The 21,338-nt window shown below is 40.5% G+C and overlaps 1 protein-coding gene across 1 annotated transcript in view; it reads left to right on the forward strand.

Moving 5' to 3' along the window:
• Positions 1-415: 415 nt before the first annotated feature.
• LOC117563164 (contactin-associated protein-like 4) overlaps positions 416-21,338 on the forward strand; it is a gene marked incomplete at its 5' end in the record, with an annotated part of 29,223 nt that continues 8,300 nt past the window's right edge. The window contains 11 exon segments of the mRNA XM_034241343.1: positions 416-535; positions 943-1,143; positions 1,643-1,805; positions 3,336-3,463; positions 4,006-4,176; positions 5,394-5,612; positions 11,438-11,677; positions 16,787-17,032; positions 17,359-17,492; positions 18,683-18,770; positions 19,901-20,104. Coding sequence (XP_034097234.1) covers positions 416-535; positions 943-1,143; positions 1,643-1,805; positions 3,336-3,463; positions 4,006-4,176; positions 5,394-5,612; positions 11,438-11,677; positions 16,787-17,032; positions 17,359-17,492; positions 18,683-18,770; positions 19,901-20,104 — 1,914 coding nt within the window.

Raw genomic sequence — 21,338 nt, forward strand, 5'->3', positions numbered from 1 at the left:
TTCCTGTAATGAGACAACATTTTGCTTTTAAGACAAGTCCCTGCAGACGTTGTTGGAGAAGGTCAGGCTGAAATCTGGTCAGCAACCATCAGTGGGAGTGTGGAGAAGATTTAGAATAGAAAAAAAGGAGGAAGCTAAATATATAATAAAAACGGTTTTAAAAATGAGGGGACTAATTAAAAATAACATTTTATTTCCCTCTGCTGTAAAAGAGATGTTTTTATTAGAATGATATAAGATTCAATATGTGTGTAGTGCCATCTATTTGGAGTGCAGTGCAATGCCTGTTTTGGGAGGAAAGCTTTGACTGTCTTTGAGAAATACTTCCGAAAGACAGTTTTCCAACAAAAGACAGCGAACATGAATGACTGTGTTCTTTATGATGTTGATGATAATGCCGTGTGTCTCTCCCCAGCGATATACGAGCAGTCCTGTGAGGCGTACAAACACAGAGGAAACACGTCGGGGTGTTATTACATTGATGTTGACGGCAGCGGGCCCATCAGACCACAGCTGATATACTGCAACATGACAGGTATATAGTACACACACAAACACACACACACAAACACACACACACACACACACACACTCTCTTTGTACAGTCTCTTTCATTCCCCATTATATTTGTCCGTATTTCTTGCCTAGTATTGACATATCTAATCATAAAATGTATTTATATAGCATCTTTCAGACTGTAAAAAGTAGCTTTCTCATAAAAACAGAACACGTAAAGTGTAATAAACACACACAGGTAATAAAATGAACTAAATACCAGCAAACTATACTGTACTATAAAATGCAAAAGGATGGGATGAAATACATACAAGACAGATTTTGCAGCCTTGACCTCTAACGGCATTTAAATGTTCCACATAAACGGAAAAAAAACTTTAAATAAATGCATATTTATTTCCTTTCTTCTGTGTCTCCCTCCTCCAGAGGACCACACGTGGACGGTGATCCAACACAACAACACAGATCTGACGAGGGTCCGACCCTCTCCGGGGAAAAATCAGCACTCGGCTCACTTTGAATACACGGCTGAAGAGGAGCAGCTGACCGCCATCATCAGCCAATCAGAGCACTGTGAACAGGAAGTGATCTACCTCTGCAGGAAGTCCCGCCTCCTCAACACACCAGGTACAAATGTGGAGTATCCTGTGAAACATCATAGAGTTTAATATAAAGTTTCAGTACCAAAAAGAAAGCTGAATTAGGGTTTGTAAATGAATATGACTCCTAAAATGTTAGTGCGTTTGTTCATGACAGACTTAAATGAATTAAAACAATCATTTCATAATAACAATTACTTTATTTTAATAGCACTTGTTAAGCTTTACACGTTTAAAGATTAACAGAATAAAAAATAAAACACAAACCCATGCTAGCCCCATGTACGATATACTAAATTAGGAATATGAACACACATAATAATGATACATTTTATTTATCAAGTGCTTTTAGGAAGGAACGCAACACTTTACATGTGCAGGTTAAAATACATACAAATCATTTAAAGAACAACACATTTAAACATATACTGTACCAAGCAGCACTGATGAGACCAGCAGTAAAGGGCTGCATAGTTCATTGTCCAGAAAAAAGGAAGAAATTAAAGTGTGTTTGTTTTGTGTTGCAGACGGCCCTCTGCTCAGCTGGTGGGTGGGGGGTCCGGGTGGAGGACAGGTGCAGACGTATTGGGGCGGAGCTCCAGCAGGAAGTCAGCAGTGTGCCTGTGGTCTGCAGGAGAACTGTGTGGACCCCAAACACTACTGCAACTGTGACGCTGGACACACTCACTGGTACTACGCTTACTTAGAGCAACACAAATAAAAAATTAAGGGACGCCTTAAAGGTCATCTATAATGCTAGTCTCTTCTACATCAACATGTGTCCCCTCTTCTCCATGTCTCTTCTACATCAACATGTGTCCCCTGTTCTTCATGTCTCTTCTTCATCAACATGTGTCCCTCTTCTTCATGTCTCTTCACATAACATGTGTCCCCTCTTCTTCATGTCTCTTCTTCATCAACATGTTGTCCCTCTTCTTCATGTCTCTTCTACATCAACATGTGTCCCCTCTTCTTCATGTCTCTTCTACATCAACATGTGTCCCCTCTTCTTCATGTCTCTTCTTCATCAACATGTGTCCCTCTTCTTCATGTCTCTTCTACATCAACATGTGTCCCTCTTCTTCATGTCTCTTCTACATCAACATGTGTCCCCTCTTCTTCATGTCTCTTCTACATCAACATGTGTCCCCTCTGTGAAAAGAGACTCTGAAAGTTTCAGGAAAAAAGATTCTCTCTCTTTTTGTCCTGATCCATTTCTATAAAAACCTGTCTGAAAATGAGCTGATCAGATTTTGGCCACTTTATGATGTCATAACGATGTGTTGTCTTGTGTAACCATTAGCCAATCACCATCCAAGGTAACCCCCCACCTTATCACCTGAATCTCCTCCTAGAGCACCATTATATTTTTAACCAAATGTCTCTCAGAGGGGCGTGGGGAGGGGCTCCTTATTTTTCATCTAAAGTAACAGACAGAGAATCAGCACTTTTGAAACAGGGCTGAAACAGAGGGGATTATGGGTAATGCTGCAATGATCTGTTTGGTGTTTGGAGCCACACACTTCAGAGACATTTTTTGTATATATCTGAGACCTATAATATATTGATGAAAAACAGTATAATAGGGGATCTTTAAAGCCAGTAAGAAAAATAAAGAAAAAGTTGGGATAATTTTCTCCAATGTTTCATCTGCGACGAAAACATGTTTGAAAAGTTCATTAGGGGATTTTCTTGTTTTGTTTTGTTTTGTGCTTAAAGGCAGCAACACAGTAATGTTACGTAACTTTCTCACACATACAATAACTTTGTGTTAGGGCTTGTAGAAGTGAAAAACTCACCTGGAAGGAACATACATTATTTTAGTTTTAATAGCATGGACTTTTTTATCTCCTGGCAAGATCAACCATTTCCCCCCCTGTTTCACAGACGGAACATATTTGTAATGAATGAAGATTATCCGGGCAAAGCCTTTTTCTTTCACTTGCCTTTCAAGTTCATGGCTACAAAATCAAATTGACCGTAAAGCATGTTTACCATACTCTGAAAACACTTAAAATATAAGTTATCCTATAATAAGATCGTGGTTCAAGGTTCTTTATTTTGTCATACGAACATAGCGTATATTTATGCCGATGAAAATCTTAGGTCACAGGCTTCTCCAACTTATTCTTATTTCTTCACCTTCAAGTCTTTGGTTTCCTCTTTATACCCAGCTTCTTCCTCTTCTTCCTCCCCTCTCGTCTCCTCCCCACCTCTCAGGGCGAATGACTCGGGGCTGCTGACCCATAAGGAGACCCTTCCGGTCCGCTCTCTGGTTCTTGGAGACGTCCACAGACCGGGCTCAGAGAGCGCCTTCAGGGTTGGGCCCCTGCGCTGCCACGGGGACAGTAAGTCAATATTTTTCTTTTTACAACCAAAAGACCTGGATCAGGGGCGTCCAAAGTTTTTTCACCGAGGGCCACATACAGAAAAATATACGAAGGGCTGGGCCACTCACTAAGTTCAGTTATAAGTTAGCAAAATCAATCAATGTAGGTAGATGATGCTTGTGTGTGTTGGCAGCTCATCCCTTAAAACAAAAGCCTCAGATTGATTCTAATAAGGAGAAATATGAAGGGTGTATTTCAAGCTTGTTTTGTAAATAAGTCATTTGGCTTTTCTCTTATCAACTCAGATATGTTAGAAAATGTTTCCAACTTTAATTGACTGAATATATTTGAAAAGTTATCTTATTAACACATGAATACTACTGTGTAATATATGTTTATATTTATATTTAAGTAGTACAATATAAGACAAGCACAAGTTAGATTTGTGGGCCATATTCCTTTTTTTTTTTAAATTGGCTGAGGGCTTCAAAATGGTCCGCGGGCCGTAGTTTGGACACCCCTGACCTGGATGATGCTTATAGCTTTCCATTTATCCTCAGAAAATGTCTGGAATGCTGCGTTTTTCGACAAGGAGACATCGTACCTCCACTTTCCCACATTCCACGGAGAGCTGAGTGCAGACGTCTCCTTCCTGTTTAAAACCACCTCATCCTCCGGAGTCTTCCTGGAAAACTTGGGCATCAAAGACTTCATCCGGATCGAACTCAGCTGTAAGTAAAACCCATCCAGTTAGAAGTCTAGTCCGCACTGCGCTCAGATGTGAGCAGGAGGGATCGACCCGGGAGTTAAAGTTTCACCTGGATTGAACTCGGCTCGAGGTGACCGTCTCAGAACTCCTCTACCCTAAAAATAATAACAAGTTTCAGCCAAGAGCGCCTCTGGGAAATCACTGCGGTGCCATTGTTCTAGTCCACTGCAACACATTTTCTTTATGCCCACCATGGTTTATAGTTATATTATCACTGTAGTGCATTTCTGTTGAAAGGTCACTCTTTATGATACCTCTATGACACCTATAAAAATATATTAATATTTCCACATAAGAAACTAGCTTATGCAGGAAATCGGATTTAAGGCTGCAGCCGGCCATCAGATGTCTCTCTTGAAAGTTGCCATGTTTGTTAGTAATAAGTGAAGCTGCAGAATTAGGACTGACAAAGAAATGACACCCTTTGCCTTGACACTAAAGCCTTTACTTATTATTTTTCAAATATCTGATTCTTTCTAATGATTTATTTTAGTGTTGGTTTCAGTTTTGCCAATTTATGATGAAACACAGCGACGCGTTTCATAAGTCATGAGGCTTTCACAACAAGACATTAACTATTTTCCGGCTTATGCCAATTCAAATCCCACTTTTTTGCAATGGAGATAAATAAGTTTCAATTCCCACAAATAAAAACAGAAAGTGAGAAAAAAAAAATCATTTTCCAATCCACAAATAAAGGGCTTTGGCTTTGTTAAATATGTGCAGGAATACTTATATATATATATCCATATTCCAATTACTTGTATATAGACTGTTCTGCACTATTTCTATTATATTCAATTTTATTTTACATTACATTACATTACATTTAGCTGACGCTTTATCCAAAGCGACTTACAATAAGTACATTCGACCAGGAAGACACAACCTTGAAGAAAACAGAATCATAGAAGTACATCAGGTTTCATAGAGCCAAACATTTCAAGTGCTACTCAACTGGCTTTAGATAAACCAGTCCTTAGTTAGTATATAAGTGCTTCGTTAATAGTTCTATCGCTCGAAGTGGAGTCGATTCGTTTTAACTTGCATTATTTGATCTGTTTATTGTGTTGCACTGTTGGAGGAGCCTGTGACCTAAGCATGTAATTGTTTAATTACACTGTAGCTATGCACATGAATCTTGAATGAAGTATTGACTTTCTTGCCTCTTCTCCTCAGCTTCCTCTGAGGTGGTGTTCTCCTTCGACGTGGGGAACGGTCCTCTGGAGGTCCGTGTGCAGGCCGACTCTCCGCTGAATGATAACCGGTGGCACCGCATCCGCGCCGAGCGAAACGTTAAAGAGGCGTCGCTGCGCCTCGACGAGCTGCCGGCTGCCACTCAGGAGGCGCCGGCTGATGGGCACATCCACCTGCAGCTCAACAGCCAGCTATTTATAGGTGAGTGTGTGTGTGTGGTGTGTGTGTGTGTGTGTGTGTGTGTGTGTGTGTGTGTGTGTGTGTGTGTGTGTGTGTGTGTGTGTGTGGTGTGTGTGTGTGTGTGTGTGTGTGTGTGTGTGTGTGTGTGTGTGTGTGTGTGTGTGTGTGTGTGTGTGTGTGTGTGTGTGTGTGGATGTATTTACAGGAGATATTGAATGTAAGGGGCTGGGGCGAAGAAGGATGAGGGATGTTGTTTGTGCACAATCTGAATAAAAGCCCTGGATGGTAACTGCACTGACAGAAATGATGCATGACATTAAATAGAGGAATGATGTGAGACAGAGGGAAGAGCATGAAGGAAGGGATGAAGGGTTGAAGGGATGATAGATTGTAAGGGATGTAGGAAAGGATGAGGGGTGTAGGGGGGAAGTGATAAAGGGATGATGAAAGGGATGACGGGATGTAGAGGGGGATACACTGATGATTGCATGTAGGGCGGAAGGGATGTGGTGATGTAGAGAAGGAGGAAGGCATCTAGTGATGGATGTATGGAGATAGGGATGTACAGATGGAAGAAGGGATGTAGGAAGTGTGGGATGAAGGAGGGGGGATGAATGAAGGGGAGTAAGGCGATGTGGATGAACAGATGAAGGGATGTGTAGGAGCCATGAAACGTATATAACAATGCGTTTGTTTTTGATATAGGATGTTTGTTTGGTCGCTGTTGATTGGTTGGCTTGGGTCACATGGATATGGGCGGCACTCATTATAATCCTGTTCACCTGCGTGAGGTGTGTGTGTGGAAGAGAGGTGACACAGGGCCGTTGTACTTTTTGTTGGCCGCACGTTTTAATGATTGCTTTGATCACTGATTGATAACAATGTTCATGTCCAAGGAGAATAAGTTGATCATCCCAGTTTTCATTAAACCACAAGAGATAGGGATCAAGGGAAGTAAGAAGGAAGGGATGAAGTGGTGTAAGAAGTAAGGGATGAAAATGTAGCTAACTTCATTTAAATGCAATTCAAAACTGCTTTAACAAAGAAAACAATACGGTATTCACACCATCTCTATACACAATAATGGCTATGTACACATTTCCAATAACCTCCCCTTCATTTCAGTCCTCAATGAAAACCATATTTCTCTCTCTGCCTTCCTTTCAATTTCTCTCCTTGACTCTGTACCTTTTCTTTCACACACACACACCCACACACACAAAGATTACTCTGTAGTGGTATGGCTTTTTGTATTGACCCAAGGGAAGCTGGCAGCCTCCTGAAGTAAACAGATAGTGACGGAAACGTTAAGCCTTCAGCAATACTCCTCACTAAAGCTCCGATCTTAGTTCACTCTGTACAGGGAGCAGCTGTCTGCTTATTGATCCACATTGAAACAGACAGATTTAAAAAAGATCAATCAATCCAAAACCTCAGCAAAGGAACGAAACACAGGCCAAGGTTATGGAACTGATACCTTTATAAACACCTAATAGGTAAGGGATAATGTGCAGCAACGCGGTCATTATGGGGAAAAGAACACCGACAGGCTGATCAGGAGCCCGACGCGAAGCGGAGGGATCTAGATCGGCATGAAGGTGTTCTTTTCCCCATAATGACCAAGTTGCTGCACATTATCCCGCTTATTACATGGCCACATTCTCAACAAAGTAACATTATGAATCCCAATATTAATTGAAATGCTTTTATGGATTTAGAAAATTATTTTATTGATTTAAAAAATAGTTGTATTGATTTAAATTGACATGCATCCGCTAAGAAAATAGTCCGTTGTTACCGTTTGAACTAACGTAGCAACGGCAGGAACTGCTTCGATAGCGTTTTTGAGGAGCTTTTTTGATTACAGATTTGAAAACATCGCTGCTTGCTTTAAAAGTAGCACACTTCATGATGTCAAACCTTGGAAAGTATCTAGATATCCCTGCCCTAATGCCAAAGGAACTGCACACTGAATATGTGTCGCCGTTTGATGTCTATGTCTGGACCGCTGCGTAAAAAGGAGGGTTTCTGCCCGTTACTTCTCCGCTGTTTTCTTGTCCCTCTTGTCTTCTTCTTTTCTTCACTGGGGACTCATCAGCCACTAACCATTCCTCCAAATTACTGTGCTCTCCAAATATATTAAAATTAATGTTAAAATCCTCCATGTTGCTATCACACGACAGCGGAAAACTAAAGACAATCAGACAGTTTGCTTGCTTTTCAAACTGTTACATTTGAAAAACAGTTAGAGCGTCTCTTGTCAGTTTGAAAAGACAACGGCAGGAACTGCTTGCGTTTTTGAGGAGCTTTTTGATTACAGATTTGAAAACATCGCTGCTTGCTTTAAAAGTAGCACAATTCATTAAGTCAAACCTTGGAAAGTATCTAGATATCCCTGCCCTAATGCCAAAGTAACTGGCAACTGAATATGTGTCGCCGTTTGATGTCTATGTCTGGACCGCTGCGTAAAAAGGAGGGTTTCTGCCCGTTACTTCTGCGCTGTTTTTCATGTCCCAGTTCGAAAAGCAAACTGCATGCAGTTTGCTTTTCGGCCCAACGGTATACAGTTAAATCGACCGGACTTCTTTCTGAAGATGTGAGCGTCCTTAACAACGGTCAATAAGTCCTTGACAGCGGTCTGTTCGGTATTAACAACGTGTCACGTGTTCTGAATTGACCAATCAGAATCGAGTATTCAACTAAGCCATGTAATAAACTGAGATAAAGTCCTCAGGATGATGCTGTGAAAGTCTTGTTTGTAGTGGTCAGTTTCCTCCCAGTAACCTTGGTGCAGAGTTTATATCAAGTCCATTAGTGGAGGAACTTTCCTGACAGCTCCTGATGAAACTCCAAGCCCTGATATGAACCTCATCAGCGCTGCAGTCCCAGAAAGCTGTTTATCTCATCATAAACGTCTCCAAGTTGCCAGTTTGGCAGCAGAGTAAACTTGGAGGACAGTTCGAGGTTGTAATGTGAGAAAACAATAACTTCTGGAGTCTAAATTATGCGCTGGAAAGGGAAAAACATGCCAGGCAGGACAGGAGATTTGTCAGAAAGATTGACGGCTTGCCAGCTTTTCACATGAGCAATCCGTTTGGTGATAACAGCCAATGAAAAGCCTTGAATTTTTCACCTGCCAGTTTTTGTTTCACAGCGTTTCATCAGCTCATCATTTCAGAAATTCAGTTTGAAGGTAGTGACAAATCTTTGTTTATGTAGGTGTTTATTATAAAATGTGATATCAGTCACTGTCACCCTGCAATTTGATTAGAGAAATAATACGATTTTATTTTGATTAAATAATATATGGTATGAAAAGGCTTGCTTGGCTTGCATAATCCATCATGGAGAACATCACATCTGCATTTATATTTGATTGAGATATATCAATATATGAAGGCAGTGGCTCAGTCAGTAGGGGAGCTGTAGGGTCGCCGGTTCAAGTCCCCGACCAGACCTGAGTGTGGACTGCTACTAGTTCCCAGTTCACCTCCTGCCCTGCCGTGGTGCCCTTGAGCAAGGCACCGGACACCCCCCTTCCCCCTCACTCCCATTGCTCCCCGGGCGCTGTACAATAGCTGCCCACTGCTCCTAGGACTCCTGGTACTAGCGTGGGTTAAATGCAGAGAACACATGTCACTGTGTGTGACCATTAAAGTGGGTTTCATCCCTCCCACTCTATCTATCAAGTAGTGCAGACTTTTTCAAATCAATCTGCACTTTGAAAATAGGAAATAATGAAGACTTTGTGATTAAAACTAGGTAGGAAGTTTAATACTATTCAGAAACGAAGGAAACGCTGCTTGGAAAGTATGAATTTAAATTAAAAAGCACATTTTCCTTTGAACAAATAGTCAGTATTTATAAAAAGCATTGTGATTTGAGGTTTGCTCGTATAATGAGCTGCTGTAGCATTAGTATGGGTTTCACATTTATCGTGTCTAAAGGTTGAAAAGTTTTCCTTCTACTCGTCAATTAAATTCTTCCGGGAACATAAAGTAAAGTGGCAGAAAATGGCCCTAAATTGTGCGAGTTAGACGGGCTATTGAACAGAAATAATTGCTCAAAATAGTTTGGCACTAGGAGCATCAGGCTTGAAAAAACTGCACCTTTTTGCATGAGTGATGTGTGAGAGCCTCTGCAGGGAAAAGAAAGAAATAAGGTGAACTAAATATGAAGTTCAATTTAACTTTCTTTTTCTGACTTTTTCCGGAGTAAGACCCCATTTACACGGGAACGTTTGCGTTTACGCACCGAATTCGTTTTCAAAAAAGTCTTCCGTTCACACGCATTCGGCTCATTTAACGTGTCCGTTCACACGAGACCACTGGAGACGCTGTAGTAGCCTACATATGCCGGGCCTGTAAGTGGCGCTGTACTTCCGCACGAGACCGCACGAAAGCGCTGGAGACGCTGTAGTACATATGCCGGGCCTGTAAGTGGCGCTGTACTTCCGCACGAGACCGCACGAAAGCGCTGGAGAGGCTGTAGTACATATGCCGGGCCTGTAAGTGGCGCTGTACTTCCGCACGAGACCGCACCAAAGCGCTGGAGACGCTGTAGTACATATGCCGGGCCTGTAAGTGGCGCTGTACTTCCGCACGAGACCGCACGAAAAGCGCTGGAGAGGCCTGTAGTACATATGCCGGGCCTGTAAGTGGCGCTGTACTTCCGCACGAGACCGCACCAAAGCGCTGGAGACGCTGTAGTACATATGCCGGGCCTGTAAGTGGCGCTGTACTTCCGCACGAGACCGCACAAAAGCGCTGGAGACGCTGTAGTACATATGCCGGGCCTGTAAGTGGCGCTGTGCTTTCGCCACAAAATACACCAAAAGCAGCGAAGAAGACCCCCGAGCATGGTTGCCATGGTTGCCCTTCTGTGTATGCCCCTCGGTAGATTTAGCAACATGTTGTTCATGTAATTCTCTATGTCCACTTGTTGCTGATGGTTGTCGTAGAGGAGCTGTAGATCTTGCACTAACAATGTCCTCTGTCGGAAGCATAACTCAGGTCGGGAATACCGCAGATATTTTCTGTGTTAAGAATCACATGGGGTCCTTTAAAGTCAGATTCGTATTTATTTATGAGAAATCATGACAATTATTCCTAAAGCAACAACATGTCTGTCTTTTTCTGCTTTTTTTAGACATTCGTCCCTTTTCTAGCATCCAGATATGTTTCTTATTTTAATCCTTTTTATTCTTATTTTAAGATTTCTTTGTTAGCCTAATCATCTCGCTCGCTGCACTGGCAGATTATTACACTTATTTTAAATCTGTATCTCCTCAAATCACACTCCATTTTCCTTGTTATAAGATGGACGGCTTTTGCAGTGAAGAAGAGAGTGAGACATTGTTGGGAAAATACTGAATGTGCTCTTCCAATATCAGAGTCCACATGATGACAAAGGTATCCCAACTGTAGCTGTGAACATGACAGGATGTGTGATTACCCAGAAGAGCATCAGGACTGTTTTAGGCATATGATAGCTATGTGATTAACATGATGAGTCAGCCTCTATGGAGAGAGACATATGACAAGCATGCTCATTTCTGACGTGGAGCTAATCTGAACTAAACATTGAATACTGCTTTCTATTCCTCCATCTTGTGACTGTGTAACTCCCTCTCTTGGATATCAGCATGTGAAGGACACTGTTCAGGAGCTAGTTGATGCTCTGTATGTGATGACTACTTCCATTCTGGAAAGGATCAGAAACACATGGATCCTGAGATTGAAGCTCAAGCCGGGGACGAGGGATATTTTTCTAACAGTCATATAAAAAGAGAAAAGGCAAGATGCAATACAGCATGCTGAAATGTTTCCTCTGCGTCTTCTCTTCAGGGGGCACAGCGTCCAGGCAGAAGGGTTTTCGGGGGTGTATCCGCTCTCTGCAGCTGAACGGGGTCACCCTGGATCTGGATCAGAGGGCGAGGATCACCCCCGGGGTCCAGGCCGGGTGTCCGGGTCACTGCAGCAGCTACGGCTCGCTCTGTAAGAACCAGGGTCGCTGTGTGGAGAGAGCGCTCAGCTTCTCCTGCGACTGCTCCTCCTCTGCCTTCACCGGAGCCTTCTGCCACACAGGTACGCCCAGAGGTGGGAAGTAGTGCAGTACAAATACTTTGTTACTGTACTTAAGTACATTGTTCTGGTATCAGTACTTTACTCCACTACTTATTTTTCTGACGACTTCTTACTTCTACTTCTTACATTTCGAACCCAAATACCTGTACTTTCTACTTCTTACATTTTTAACCCAAATACCTGTACTTTCTACTTCTTACATGTTGAACACAAGTACCTGTACTTTCTACTTCTTCCATGTTGAACACAAATACCTGTACTTTCTACTTCTTACATTTTTAACCCAAATACCTGTACTTTCTACTTCTTACATGTTGAACACAAATACCTGTACTTTCTACTTCTTACATGTTGAACACAAATACCTGTACTTTCTACTTCTTACATGTTGAACACAAATACCTGTACTTTCTACTTCTTACATGTTGAACTCAAATACCTGTACTTTCTACTTCTTACATGTTGAACACAAGTACCTGTACTTTCTACTTCTTACATTTTGAACCCAAATACCTGTACTTTCTACTTCTTACATGTTGAACACAAATACCTGTACTTTCTACTTCTTACATGTTGAATACAAATACCTGTACTTTCTACTTCTTACATGTTGAACACAAATACCTGTACTTTCTACTTCTTACATTTCAAACCCAAATACCTGTACTTTCTACTTCTTACATTTTGAACTCAAATACCTGTACTTTCTACTTCTTACATTTTGAACCCAAATACCTGTACTTTCTACTTCTTACATGTTGAACACAAATACCTGTACTTTCTACTTCTTACATTTTTAACCCAAATACCTGTACTTTCTACTTCTTACATGTTGAACACAAATACCTGTACTTTCTACTTCTTACATTTTAACCCAAATACCTGTACTTTCTACTTCTCACATGTTGAACTCAAATACCTGTACTTTCTACTTCTTACATGTTGAACCCAAATACCTGTACTTTCTACTTCTCACATGTTGAACACTAATACCTGTACTTTCTACTTCTTACATTTTGAACCCAAATACCTGTACTTTCTACTTCTTACATGTTGAACCCAAATACCTGTACTTTCTACTTCTTACATGTTGAACACAAATACCTGTACTTTCTACTTCTTACATTTTTAACCCAAATACCTGTACTTTCTACTTCTTTACATGTTGAACACAAATACCTGTACTTTCTACTTCTTACATGTTGAACACAAATACCTGTACTTTCTACTTCTTACATGTTGAACACAAATACCTGTACTTTCTACTTCTTACATGTTGAACACAAATACCTGTACTTTCTACTTCTTACATGTTGAACTCAAATACCTGTACTTTCTACTTCTTACATGTTGAACACAAGTACCTGTACTTTCTACTTCTTACATGTTGAACACAAATACCTGTACTTTCTACTTCTTACATTTTGAACCCAAATACCTGTACTTTCTACTTCTTACATGTTGAACACAAATACCTGTACTTTCTACTTCTTACATGTTGAACTCAAATACCTGTACTTTCTACTTCTTACATGTTGAACACAAGTACCTGTACTTTCTACTTCTTACATTTTGAACCCAAATACCTGTACTTTCTACTTCTTACATGTTGAACACAAATACCTGTACTTTCTACTTCTTACATGTTGAACACAAATACCTGTACTTTCTACTTCTTACATGTTGAATACAAATACCTGTACTTTCTACTTCTTACATTTCAAACCCAAATACCTGTACTTTCTACTTCTTACATTTTAAACCCAAATACCTGTACTTTCTACTTCTTACATTTTAAACCCAAATACCTGTACTTTCTACTTCTTACATGTTGAACACAAATACCTGTACTTTCTACTTCTTACATTTTTAACCCAAATACCTGTACTTTCTACTTCTTACATGTTGAACTCAAATACCTGTACTTTCTACTTCTTACATGTTGAACTCAAATACCTGTACTTTCTACTTCTTACATGTTGAACACAAGTACCTGTACTTTCTACTTCTTACATGTTGAACCCAAATACCTGTACTTTCTACTTCTCACATGTTGAACACTAATACCTGTACTTTCTACTTCTTACATGTTGAACCCAAATACCTGTACTTTCTACTTCTTACATGTTGAACACAAATACCTGTACTTTCTACTTCTTACATGTTGAACACAAATACCTGTACTTTCTACTTCTTACATCTTGAACACAAATACCTGTACTTTCTACTTCTTACATGTTGAACCCAAATACCTGTACTTTCTACTTCTTACATGTTGAACACAAATACCTGTACTTTCTACTTCTTACATGTTGAACACAAATACCTGTACTTTCTACTTCTTACATTTTGAACACAAATACCTGTACTTTCTACTTCTTACATTTTTAACCCAAATACCTGTACTTTCTACTTCTTACATGTTGAACTCAAATACCTGTACTTTCTACTTCTTACATGTTGAACTCAAATACCTGTACTTTCTACTTCTTACATGTTGAACACAAGTACCTGTACTTTCTACTTCTTACATGTTGAACCCAAATACCTGTACTTTCTACTTCTCACATGTTGAACACTAATACCTGTACTTTCTACTTCTTACATGTTGAACCCAAATACCTGTACTTTCTACTTCTTACATGTTGAACACAAATACCTGTACTTTCTACTTCTTACATGTTGAACACAAATACCTGTACTTTCTACTTCTTACATCTTGAACACAAATACCTGTACTTTCTACTTCTTACATGTTGAACCCAAATACCTGTACTTTCTACTTCTTACATGTTGAACTCAAATACCTGTACTTTCTACTTCTTACATGTTGAACTCAAATACCTGTACTTTCTACTTCTTACATGTTGAACTCAAATACCTGTACTTTCTACTTCTTACATGTTGAACTCAAATACCTGTACTTTCTACTTCTTACATGTTGAACTCAAATACCTGTACTTTCTACTTCTTACATGTTGAACCCAAATACCTGTACTTTCTACTTCTTACATGTTGAAACTCAAATACCTGTACTTTCTACTTCTTACATGTTGAACTCAAATACCTGTACTTTCTACTTCTTACATGTTGAACTCAAATACCTGTACTTTCTACTTCTTACATGTTGAACTCAAATACCTGTACTTTCTACTTCTTACATGTTGAACTCAAATACCTGTACTTTCTACTTCTTACATGTTGAACCCAAATACCTGTACTTTCTACTTCTTACATGTTGAACTCAAATACCTGTACTTTCTACTTCTTACATGTTGAACTCAAATACTTGTACTTTCTACTTCTCTCATTTCCCAAACAGCTGGTTCCTTTAGTCTGAATGTGTGTTTGATGCGTGATCATTATTCTTTAGAGTCATTGCGTGCCTATTGATTTGAACACGATCCGTGTATCCATCATTTCCTGGTCTTCTCTAAAGAAGAGGGACCAATGGAAACGTTGTCATGTTGCCGTTGTTCAGCATGGAAACATTAATTAGCTAACAATGACATTATTGTTCTATTAATATAAAGGGAGGTCAGGTACTCTTTAAAACAGCTGCTAGTTATGGGTACTTTTTACTTAAGTACATTTCAAAGCCCTCTTTACTTTTACTTGAGTAAAAAAGTTTAGTCAGTACTTCTACTTTACCAGAGTATGTTTGAACACGAGTATCATGTACTTCTACTTGAGTAAAGGATGTGTGTACTTGTGCCATCTCTGGAGGTACGCCTAATCTCCCAGCAGCACCTGGGGCATAATGATGGGGATTTAAGGACCCTATTGTATGAAAAATTGGGGAAATCATTTTACCTTCAAGTAATTTTTGTGGCAAAATGATCTTGCTACAATTTCTTCCTCTTCCAATATTTGTTTGATGAACATTTCCCTGAAAACTAATCCTGACAGATGCTTATCTTTGGAAACGTTTGGCTTTTGGTGTGTGGCTGATGTCCAAAAACTGCTGACCCCCGAAATCACAGCCTGAATACTGAATGTGTTACATTGCAAACAAGCTTGGGGAGTAACGGGTTAGACTTAGGGTCAGGGTGGAAATGTCACCATCATTTCGTGCTGGAACGATAAATTAGGAACAACATTACCATACAGTAAAAGCTGTTTCAAAGGGTCAACATTTCATTTGAAGAAGCTTTTACAGATTGATTTTCTGTGTGTTTTCACTCATTCAAATAGGTTTGGCTTACCGCCTGAATTTGCCTTTTGCCTTGACTGTTAAAAGTTGAGTTTGACTAAGGTTAAAGTTTGGTTCACAGTTTTGTAGGGATCGTATCATTTGCATTTAATTTTGAATGAGTATAAAGCCACTGTATGTCTTTGCTCTCCATCTTATAACTCAGTGATACATGTAGTGTTTGAACAGCAGCTCTGACAACTCATGCTGCTCCTCTTTCAGCAGAAAGCAGCTGACAAAAGGAATCTGATAATTAAACACTCAGAGCTGTGATTTCCTGTAATGTCTTAACATTAAAAAACAGCTGGTGTGCTTTTTTATAAGTGGTTGTGTTTCTGATGTTCCCGTGATAACGTAATTAACGAGAAGACTAGGTGTGTGTTAAAACACCTTGAAGGCAGCAAACTGAAAATATTCACATTTTCACAGAAAACTTATAATAGCAGTAATATTGTGATATCTGTATTCGAAAAGAAAACAAATAGGGTTATACTTGACTTTATCTTTGTTTAGTTTTCATTTTCTCTCTTTTTCTGCCGAATTAAACTAATTAAGCTTGTTTTGACTGTTTGTTGTGTTTCATTAACACTGTTTTAATGCTTTTAATGTTTTTTGAGAAGCACTTTGAATTGCCTTGTGTTGAAACTAGTTGTATCAATTAACTTGCGTTGCCTAATGGATAGTGAAAAATCCCCCAGATGAACTGATTTAGTTTACCTTCAGGTGTTTGCTATCATGGGATTAAAAATGTAAAAGGTAAAAATGACTAATTTCCCCTAAAGACCGTAACCTTATCGAAGTATCAGCGTTTAAAGGGCCCTATTATGCTTTACACCTGCTTACTATAAAGCTACAAAGGAGACAATCGCTCATACCACCCTGTTATTAAACTTCCTACATCATCTCCCTCTCTGCAGAGGTTTCAGCCAGCTTCAAGTCAGGAACATCCGTCAGCTACACCTTCAGGGAGTCGGTGTTGAACGGCAGCTCCGTTTCCTCTGACTTCTCCCCGAGAGGAGAGAACATCTCCCCGAGAGGAGAGAACATCTCCCCGAGAGGAGAGAACATCTCCCTGAGCTTCAGGACGAGTCAGAGTCCGGCTCTGCTCCTCTTCGTCAGCTCCTTCCACAGAGAGTACCTCGCTGTGCTGCTCAACAAGCACGGTAAGCCTCTTACCTTTATTTAAAAAATACTAACCTATTTTACGATTGTAGCTCTGCCTTTAGGATCTGTGTGAGGTTAATGTCTGTCTCTCTGCTGAATGGAGCTGCCTTTTGCTTCCTGAGCTGTTGAATCCACAGCTTTGGTAACTGTGTGTGTGGTGTGTGTGTGTGTGTGTGTGTGTGTGTGTGTGTGTGTGGTGTGTGTGTGTGTGTGTGTGTGTGTGTGTGTGTGTGTGTGTGTGTGTGTGTGTGTGTGTGTGTGTGTGTGTGTGTGTGTGTGTGGTGTGGTGTCTGTCTGTCTGTCTGTCTGTCTGTCTGTCTGTCAGACATGCTGGAGGTGCGCTACAGGCTGGACGGCAGCAGAGAGGCAGAGATCCTGAGGAGCAAAGTGAGGAACCTCAACAACGCACAGCTTCATGCTGTCAGCATCAGCAGGAGGGCAGATGCTGTCTCTCTGCAGGTAACACACACACACACACACACACACACACACACTCTGTCAGTACTAAAACCAGAGTCACCCTGCAGTTCCCAGCAGCCTCTCTGTCAGTCGACTACAGCGACCAGCGGGAGAATCTACAAGAAGACGACACGCAGGGACGAGTTGCTGGAAATACTCACAGATAATAAATCTGAGCCGCAGTGAAACAACGGACTCACACGTGTTATCAGCTCCGACAAACAGGCTCTTTCTCTTACCTTCAAAATAAGACTAGCTTTTTAAGCTTTGAGCACCAGAGCCTCATGCTTAAAATGTCTCATTTTAGTTGTCAGGTCCGTGTCGTTTACGCTGGGGATGCTGGAGACATGTCCGCCTCACTTTTGGAAATTGCCAATTCTGTACACCCCACTTTTTATAAGCATCATTTGTTAAATATAGCTTGCAGAGGGAAATACATGAGAGCACTTTGCAGTTAGACATGATGTATTACATTTAGCTGACGCTTTTATCCAAAGCGACTTACAATAAGTACATTCGACCAGGAAGATACAACCTTGAAGAAAACAGGTTGTATGCTGATGATACACAGCTGGTTCTTCAACTGTGTTTCAACCAGATACGATACGATATGATACGATATACTTTATTGTCCCCGTAAGGAAATTCGTTCTGGGCTCCGTCCAGCAGTTCCGCATACATGTACATAATATACAAACTAGTGGACATTTAAGAGACATACACATATCATCAATCATACACCGTTTGAACAAACACAATACATGCAGACGCACATACTGACAATGGCGACCTATTGCACAACCCTTATGGCCAACATTTAAAAAAATTAAAATTAAAAAATAAATTAAAAAAAGTACATTTCATTACATTTGACTTCGACTACATTTCATTTCCTGTCAATGTTAAGAAGTTTAACGGACATTGGTAGGAATGAGTGCTTATAGAAACTGTCTCCCTGATTCTGAGGTCCTGTCAGTACAATTGTAAGAAGTTCAACACATCCTTAGTATGTTGCATCCTTTTGCTTTGTCTTGCATGGTTGTTTTTATATCACACATATAATAATAAGGAAAATCACAAAAAACAAAAGCATGGATTTCATAGTGAATGACTTCTGTCAAAGTTGTGTAATAACCCTTTTAAGTATGTATATTCTATTTGAAGTGACGCTTCTTTATAATCTCTTTTAGATTGACCAGAACACCAGAGAGGACTTCAACCTGACGTCGGATGCAGAACTGAACAGCCCCCGGTCTCTGGTGCTCGGCAGAGTGCCAGGTGAGTCTGTAGAAACCAGACGAGGCCTTCAGCTCAGAGCACTCAGACAGTCTCTCAGACCGCTGCTGCTCATCCCAGGGACAGCTGTTGTTTGTACTCTATGAAGAAGTACATTTAAATACTGGAGCCTTTAAGCACTAAGATGTGATGTGATTAAAACCACACGCACACAATGGATGCGACGGACTAGCTTTTAACTGAGAGAATTGCTTCAGAGAAAAAGGCAGACAGACGTCTAACAGAAAAGGCACAATCTTTACACGATAAAGATCATTCATATTCCAACCACTCAGCCGGATGAACTGAAGTTTGTATCTATTATTCAAAGATGCATTGAAAATGTTCTGAATATGTTCTTTTCGAAAACATATTCCCAACTAGTTTTCAAACTTTTCACACAGTTGTGAAGCGAGAGGAAACAAAAGCCACAACAACTTTCAGGATGTTCCCTTTAAGATGTTGGTTCTTACATGATGCTTCTGTTATTGCTTACATAATGCATCTTCTTTGGAGGAAGACATTGCATTGTCATTTGTTCTGGAAAGCTGAAGCTGCAGTGTTCTTTATGGTTGTTGTTATTATTGTTATTATGTCTTTATTCAACAAGGACCGTGCATAAAATACATTAATCTCAACAAGAGAAGACATGATTTATGCTAGATTTGACTATAATTGGATTTCCTTCTTTTCCCGGAAGTTACACACCAAACAACAAACACTCAAAACATTACATTTTCTCCTACAAACTAACAATAATACAGATGCTGGCTTATGCAGTAGGGTTATCGGGGTTCTATTGTATTTTAATGCAGCAACACTTACAGTGGAGATGCTCACTTCAAGTGAATTACCTGCATGTTCATCATTGATCAAGTCAGATGTATGTATTGTTAACATTTAGGTAGGGGTCAATACATCGAAATAAAGTTGTGGTTGAGTAAATTAGACACTAAACGTGCACTGTATGTTGTAGTTGTTGCTTTTTTGCTTCCAAATATGTTTTGCGCTGGTATTTGGCCAAAAAACAACAATTTAAGAGGCGGGATATCATTGTAATAGATTTTTAGGTGAAATGTCAGGTTTCTCCTGATTCCTGATCCATCTTTAATGTATGTTTCTCTCCTCTCCAGACTCTGTTGAGTTGGACCCAGAGATGTCTCGTCTCTCCTCTCTGGGTTTCACAGGCTGTCTGTCGGCCGTCCTCTTTAACTCCGTCAGCCCTCTGAAAGCCGCTCTGCTCCACCCGGACCTCGTCACCGGCCCTCTGCTCCCGAACACATGTGGCTCCACTTCGGCCAATCCCTATGCAGCAGAAACCACACACCACCTGTCAGGTCAGAGGAGAAATGTGTGTGTTTTAGTGGTCACTTCATTCACACTTTAAAGGTCCCCTATTATACTGTCTTTCATAAATGTATTATAGGTCTCAGATATATACCTAACATGTCTCTGAAGTGTTTGGCTCCAAACACCAAACAGATCATTGCAGCATTACCCATAATCCCCTCTGTTTCAGCCCTGTTTCCAAAGTGCTGATTCTCTGTCTGTTACTTCAGATGAAAATAAGGAGCCCCTCCCCACGCCCCTCTGAGAGACATTTGGTTACAAAGAACTCAATGGTGCTCTAGGAGGAGATTCAGGTGATAAGGTGGGGGGGGGGGGTTACCTTGGTTGCTGATTGGCTAATGGTTACACAAGCCAACACATCGTTATGACATCATCAGGTTTTTATAGAAAGTGATCAGGACAAAAAGAGAGAGAATCTTTGTTCCTGAAACTTTCAGAAGGGGACACATGCTGATGTAGAAGAGACATGAAGAAGAGGGGACACATGTTGATGTAGAAGAGACATGAAGAAGAGGGGACACATGTTGATGTAGAAGAGACATGAAGAAGAGGGGACACATGTTGATGTAGAAGAGACATGAAGAAGAGGGGACCATGTTGATGTAGAAGAGACATGACGAAGAGGGGACACATGTTGATGGTAGAAGAGACATGACGAAGAGGGGACACATGTTGATGTAGAAGAGACATGAAGAAGAGGGGACACATGTTGATGTAGAAGAGACATGAAGAAGAGGGGACACATGTTGATGTAGAAGAGACATGAAGAAGAGGGGGACACATGTTGATGTAGAAGAGACATGAAGAAGAGGGGACACATGCTGATGTAGAGAGACATGAAGAAGAGGGGACACATGTTGATGTAGAAGAGGACATGACGAAGAGGGGACACATGTTGATGTAGAAGAGACATGAACGAAGAGGGGACACATGTTGATGTAGAAGAGACATGAAGAAGAGGGGACACATGTTGATGTATAAGAGACATGAAGAAAGAGGGGACACATGTTGATGAAGAAGAGACATGAAGAAGAGGGGACACATGTTGATGTAGAAGAGACATGAAGAAGAGGGGGACACATGTTGATGTAGAAGAGACATGAAGAAGAGGGGGAACACATGTTGATGTAGAAGAGACATGAAGAAGAGGGGACAACATGTTGATGTAGAAGAGACATGACGAAGAGGGGACACATGTTGATGTAGAAGAGACATGAAGAA

The sequence above is a fragment of the Gymnodraco acuticeps genome, unplaced genomic scaffold (assembly GCF_902827175.1).
Source record: "Gymnodraco acuticeps unplaced genomic scaffold, fGymAcu1.1, whole genome shotgun sequence".
NCBI classification, from domain to species: domain Eukaryota; kingdom Metazoa; phylum Chordata; class Actinopteri; order Perciformes; family Bathydraconidae; genus Gymnodraco; species Gymnodraco acuticeps.